General features: G+C 47.5%; 1 protein-coding gene across 1 annotated transcript in view; it reads left to right on the top strand.

Moving 5' to 3' along the window:
* Positions 1–6,741, top strand: part of EFTUD2 (elongation factor Tu GTP binding domain containing 2) — a 24,594-nt gene that overhangs the window by 4,417 nt on the left and 13,436 nt on the right. Inside the window, exons 4-10 of the mRNA XM_014310350.2 lie at positions 1,003–1,078; positions 1,604–1,669; positions 2,141–2,176; positions 2,907–2,997; positions 3,834–3,916; positions 4,379–4,545; positions 5,523–5,647. Coding sequence (XP_014165825.1) covers positions 1,003–1,078; positions 1,604–1,669; positions 2,141–2,176; positions 2,907–2,997; positions 3,834–3,916; positions 4,379–4,545; positions 5,523–5,647 — 644 coding nt within the window. The remainder of the gene's footprint in view (positions 1–1,002; positions 1,079–1,603; positions 1,670–2,140; positions 2,177–2,906; positions 2,998–3,833; positions 3,917–4,378; positions 4,546–5,522; positions 5,648–6,741) is intronic.

Genomic DNA, 6,741 nt, shown 5'->3' with positions numbered 1-6,741 from the left:
TGGAGCAGAGCCCAGGAGCTGCTGGGGCTGGTTTTTCTCAGCCCTGACCTGGGCTCTGCATTACCCATCACTTCCCTGATCCCTGTGTGCTCTGCTCATTCCATTTGTAATTAATTCATTTCTCTCCTGTTTGTTGATAGAAATGGTTAGGATGGGCCACGAGAAATTCCTTGTGGGATGTAGCCAGAAACCTGCAAGCTGGGTATTGATTTCCCATTTAGGCTTATTTTCAGACCAATTAGGAAGGTTCTAATCGGGGTTAGTATTGATTGCTGTATTTTTTAGCTCTTAATCAAAATGTTTTACATTAAGAAGTCTATTGCATCAGTGAAAATTTCATCTGTTTAAAAAGGAAATTATTTGACAGCACTTATTCTCTGCAGGCCTCTGGCAGTGATTGCATGTTTTATAGCTTCCCATTATTTTTTAGGGGTGGTAATTTAGGATCTCAATTATCTTTTGGCCAGCATCCATCCAGAAGTGACCAGCTCATCATTACCCAGCTCAGCTGCTGATTTGAAAAAGACTTAATTCCTTAAGTCCCTGGAATGTCACTGTTTTAAGGCTTGAAAATCAGAATTAATGGTCTGGGGAAGCCCCTGGCTGCTTTCAGAGCTCCATGGGGTGCTTGTTATCCAGCACCACCATTTACCTGCCTGCCTGCCTTCGTTTGAGTGGAAGTGCTTCATCATCTGAGTACGTGGATGTGATTTTTCCTCCAGTACTGACTAGAAGAGAAGAAAAATATTCAATAATATTCAATTGCTGGCAGCTTTACCAGCTCTGTATCCTCCCACCCACTGCCATCTGTCTGGGACTCCAACTCTCTTGTCCTCCCCATCTGGAAAGTGGGATTCTTCCTCCGCAGGGCACTGCCAGGATAAAAGTTTGGCAAAGATTCAGGGGGCACCTTGGATAGAAAGTGGAGCTGAAAAGCAGCACCTACTTTTCTTAGACACAGCAGAAGCCCTCCAACAGCCTTTTGTGTTTTTGTTCCTGCAGTTTCCTGGCAGATCTGATGGACAACTCGGAGCTGATCCGGAATGTGACTCTGTGTGGGCACCTGCACCATGGCAAGGTGCTGTCAGTGGCCAAAATAATCCAAAATCAGGGGTAGTGAGGGTGACCTGCTGCTTTGCAAGCCCTTCTGGCCCCTGGTTCTCTGCAGCAGCACCTTCTGCTCCTCTGCTCATGCACCTTTTTACAGAATCCAGGGATGGATTGGGTTGGAAGGGACCTTAAAGCTCATCCAGTGCTGGGCAGGGACACCTTCCACTGTCCCAGGGTGCTCCAAGGCCCATCCAGCCTGGCCTTGGACACTTCCAGGGGTCTAGGGACACCCACAGCTGCTCTGGGCACCCTGTGCCAGGGCCTGCCCACCCTCCCAGGGAGAAATTTCTTCCAATATCCCACCTAACCCTGCCCTCCTCCAGCTTAAGGCCATTCCCCCTTGTCCTGGCACTAGGTTTCCCTGTGAAATGTACAGATATTTTTGTAGGTTGATTTAGTATGTTTTCAGCGTGCTCTGTGCTGCTGCTGGAGGGATGGGGCTGTGTTTGTGTTTGTCTGGAGAGAGGCAGCTCCTTTCTGTGCTCTTTTCCAGACGTGTTTTGTTGACTGCCTGATAGAGCAGACGCACCCCGAAATCCGGAAGCGCGATGATCAGGATGTGAGTGAGCTCCTGGGGAATTCCCACCCTGGGGACACCCTGGGGTGCCTTCTACACCCTCAGGGAGGGGACACTGCATGGGGACAGGGTGGTTCTGTGACTGGAATGTAGGATTGGGTAGCCAGAGCTCAGTCCTAGCTCTGCATTATATAATATATACACCCTAAGGGAGTATATCATATACACATAATGCATTATGTGAAAATGAATATATGAATTATATGAAAATGAATATATAAATTATATGAAAATGTATATAAATATGTGAAATGTATATAATATACACATTATGCATTATATGAGTGAATATATGAATTATATGAAAATGAATATATGAATTACATGAAAATGTTCCTGCTTCTGTCCCTTATTTGTCCGCTTAGTGATGTGTCAGAGTTATTCTGTCCTGCTTCAAACTGAGTATCTGGTACCAAAATGTGAGAGTTTCTGATTTTTGTTTTGCCTTTGCAGCTCTGCTACACTGATATATTGTTCACAGAGCAGGAGGTGAGTGGTCTTGTAGTGATTTTATCCAGTTGTCTCATGCTTTACTCACAGTCGTTGTAGGCAGTTTCCTTGTCCATTTTAATGCCTTTCTGTGCTTTCCACATTTTGGTTATTTTCTTTATCAATAAAAAAATCTGCTCCTCTTGTTTGCTTCAGGAAGATTCCTGATCCAACTTCCTTCCCTCATCTCCATGTATGATTTTATAATCTATGTAATGTTAAATCTGCAGCAGAGTCACTCCAGTCTGGGGCTAATTCTTACTTTCTCCATGTGGTTGGGCATGAGTGGGAATGTTGTTTTGTGTCATGACCAGAACAGCCCTTTGAAGCATTTTTTTTCCTCCTCTCAATGTTTATATTTTATACTCTGTGTGATCAAATCTTGTGCTTTGAGGTGTAACTTGGTGGCAGCAGAGGGTGAAAGCACAAACAAACACCCACATTCTGCCTCAGGTGTTGCCTGTAGTATCTCCTCAGCTGAAATCAGGTGTGGAGGGTGCAGTGGTGGCTCACCAGTCTGACCAGTACAGATGGGAGAGCTGGGCTGGGTGATCTGAGGTTATTACTTTGGTGATCTGAGGTTATTACTCTCTTCCAGGATGAATGTTTACTTCTTTCCATCTTTCTCATCTTTCCTTGATCTTCTTTTAGATGGTGATCCTTGTGTTTCTGTACAGGGTGATCCTTCTGTTTATTTTTTTACCTGTAATCCTGATTTCCTGTGTTTCAGAGGGGGGTGGGGATCAAGAGCACCCCAGTGACAATTGTTCTGCCAGACACCAAAGGAAAATCTTTCCTCTTCAACATCATTGATACTCCAGGTGATTGTGCAATCCTGAAAATCCTGCTCTGGGAAGCACCTAGCTGTGTTTTGTACTTTTTATGGCTGACTCCAGCCTAGTCCTGAGCCTTCAGCTGAGTTCATTCCTGTGAAGTCACTTCCAGCAGTACTGACCCATAATCACCCAGGGTGGTTTGGGGTGAAGGGACCTTAAAGTCCATCTAATTCCAACCCCCTGCAGGGACAAATCAGGCTCATGTCTGTGATTAGCTGGCCTGATTGAGAGCTGCTGAGGCTGCAGAGGTGTTTCTCAAACAGCACAGGGAGAATTTTCTTTCCTAGGTATTGCCATGTGCAGGGGGACCCTGCTTTGCTCAAATGCTGTTGCCCCACAGTGAGACTCAGCAAGTTCCTCAGGTTTCTGTGGAGGGAACATGATCACAGATGAATTTGTAAGAAACTTTAGGGAAGAGGGTCTTGGGACACATCTGCTGAGCCACAGCTCAGGATGAGGGAGGTTAGAGCGCAGGAGGAGGCTGGGGGGAGGGACATCTGTTGTCTTTGAGAAGAAATCTTCCTCCTTTCCCCAAAGTCCTTGCACAGAGCTGTGAGAAAAACAGTCACAAATGTGAGGAAAAGTGCCTGTTAAACAACTTGTGTGCATTCTCAAAAAATAGCTGAGGCTAAATCTCCATGGAGAGCTCTGGCAGCTGCTCGCAGGTCCCCGTCTGAGGGGGAACCATCTCCGTTCTGCCTCTCTGGGTACCAGCAACCAGAGGAATCTGCAGAGCCCCATGGCTTCCCACCCTGTGTGCTGCTGCTGCTGCACCAGGGCTCTCTGTGCCTCTCACTGCTCCCCTTTGTGTGGTTTTGAAGGTCATGTGAATTTCTCTGACGAGGTGACCGCCGGCCTTCGCATCTCGGACGGCGTCGTGCTCTTCATCGACGCGGCCGAGGGGGTGAGTGCCACCTCCTCCTCCTGGGCCTTCCATCCCTCCCTCTGCACTCTGTGCTCCTGCCTCAGCATGAAGGCCTGGGCTGGGTTCAGCTTTCTGGGGTGAAGGGTTTTTGGAGGGCAGTTGGAGGGTGTTTTCCAGCTGAACAGGCAGCCAGGCCTGTGGCTGCTGTGTCCAGACTGATGTGATGCTGTGGCCTGCAGGCTGATTGTGTGACTTGTGTGCATCTCCATCCCCATGATACCTAAAACTGAGCAGGTTATTTATATCAGAGATGTCCACAGGCTTGGATTCAAGGAATTTGGTTGGGTTAGCACCTATTTCTGAATTTCAGGATTAGCTGCTTGCTGAGCTTGGGCTTTTCTGCAGCCTGGCAGCAGAGTAAGGGTCACTGGTTGTCCCTCACGCCCCAGATAACATTTTGGGGGGGCTTTCCTGGGGCTCTGAGCTCTCTGCTCCCTGCAGGTGATGCTGAACACGGAGAGGCTGATCAAGCACGCGGTGCAGGAGAGGCTGGCAGTGACTGTGTGCATCAACAAGATCGACAGACTCATCCTGGAGCTGAAACTGCCCCCCACAGATGCTTACTACAAGCTCAGACACATTGTGGATGAAGTTAATGGTCTGATCAGGTGAGGCTGCATTGTTAGTGCTGCTGTCCCTGTCCTATGGGTCTCTGTGAGCCCTGCACGTGCCTGAAAACTCATCAGTTTGTCTCTTGGTGTGTTGAGTCATAGAAAATGGGCCAGGAAGAACCACTGGGAGTTCATCTCAGCTGATACATTGAATTAAGCAGGATTGGCTGTTCCTGGCAAACTCCAGGGATTTCATTTTCCCTGCCCCATTTCATTTTTCTTCCATTAAAAAGTAGAGGAAGTGGACATATGACCAGAGCAAAGAATTTATGCTCCCAAATGTCTCAAATACGCTGAAATGATCCAGGTTGTATCCCAAACTTGAGGTTGAGATGTCTCAAAGCTCGTAAATACTTGCTAAAAACTAAAAGAGGATTTGCTGTCTCAACTCCTGGACAAGGATGATGATACTGACACAGTCCAATTCCTTGCCAGCCCTGCCCAGGAGAGGGAGGGACATCTTAGACATTTCTGTGGGTTCTTGTGCACCCAGGGATTTTTTTAACAGCATTCTACCCTTCAAGTGTGTGTGTGTTTGCACACAAGCTCCCTGGTATGTCTCTGCTCAGTGTGTGCTGGGAGCAGAGTAATTCACCCTGCCTAGCATGGCTGTGAGCTCATTAAACCTGTTGGGATTGAATTATATCCCTGTATTTTCTTTTCCCTTACTTGGTTGACCAACTTAGCTGCTTTTTTAGAGGAAGAAAAGTTATCCCAGATAAAAAAATCTGAAGCATTTGTGTTGGTGACTTTTTAGTTCTAGGATCTTTAAATCTTTGCATTAATGCTTGAAATTTATAGGCAGAAAATGTTCCTGACCCTGAGATTCTGATGGCAAGCAAGCTGCAGCCTGTTTAAAGATGCTTTTTGGCAATGCAGGCTCCTTGCCTGTCACTGCTGTAGGGTGTGGGAAGTGGGCTGAAGTGTCTTCTTTGGTTCATAACATTGATTTGATTTTATTTTTCTCCTCTCAGCATGTATTCCACCGATGAGAACCTCGTGCTGTCTCCCCTTCTGGGGAACGTGTGCTTCTCCAGCTCTCAGTACAGCATCTGCTTCACACTGGGGTCTTTTGCAAAGATTTATGCAGACACATATGGTGAGGATTAGCCAGAAACCTGGTGCACTTCAACATCTCATTTCCCAACCTTTCTTGTGGGGGTTTTCTGAGCCATTCAGCTTCCCCTGCACATGGCCAGTGTTTGTGTTCTGGAATTGCTGAGAGTTGAGTGGTGCTGCAGAGCTGAACCTCGGGGGTTAAAAAGCAGAAACACAGTTTTAGCAAAGATATTTTCTCCTGATAAATGTTTCTTGAGTCAGAAGCCAAGATTCTTTTCATACCCTGAGCAGAAATAACAAGCAGTTGAAGGCAGGTGTGTGTGTTTTGTGCTTTGCCTCCCTGTCAGCAGCTCAGGAGTGAAGCAGTTAAGCTCTTCCTGCCTTTTCCCAAAAGTCCAAGGCTCAGCTGCAGCTGGGCACAAGCTTTGCCCACAAGGTTTTGCACTCTTGCCCTCTTTCTTTTTTAAGAAATTGTCTTTTTCTGGCCTGGATTTAATTTTCTGCTCCCCAGGTGCCCACTCAAGGCAATCTGCTGCATGTAGCAGTGGGCTCTGTGCTGGCATTAGCAGCTGCACAGCCCAGGTTTTTGAAGTCCCTCACTGGGGAATTTGGGGATCTGGAGGAGCTGAGAGCAGGGGAAGAAGGAGCTTGTAAAGCAGCTGGGGCAGCTCTTGCAGGGAGCTTGGCCTGAGGGAGGATGAAGTTGTTGAGGTCAGGGAGTGATGGTGCCAGGACTGTCACGTGCCCTGAGAGTCTGGAGCAATAAATGAGCTCCCTGAGTGTCACAGCATTAACTCAGAGCCTGCTGGGGTGAGACCCATCCTTGGGGAGCTGAGGACAGCACAGCTGGCAGGAGATGCCAACCAGGTGGGGAAGGCAGGAGCTTGGAATTTGGAATCGTGAATTCTGGTCCCCAGGAATTGTGTGTGCAGCCACCACATGTCACTGACAGGAGTTAGAGCAGCATCAGTGTCCAGACTGCAGCCACCAGGCAATTCCTTGTGTTCACACATCTGCCCACAGCAAAAGCTTGTTTGGAACCTGCTGCAGGTTCTCATTCTATCCTGGGATTTGTAAATTCTCCATGACAGGACCTTCAGTGCTGGGTGTTTGGCTGTGTGCTCCCTGAGAAAG

Source organism: Geospiza fortis, unplaced genomic scaffold (assembly GCF_000277835.1).
Source record: "Geospiza fortis unplaced genomic scaffold, GeoFor_1.0 scaffold373, whole genome shotgun sequence".
Taxonomy (NCBI): domain Eukaryota; kingdom Metazoa; phylum Chordata; class Aves; order Passeriformes; family Thraupidae; genus Geospiza; species Geospiza fortis.
Note: the sequence above shows the minus strand (reverse complement) of the source record. Positions and strands in the feature narration are given on the sequence as shown.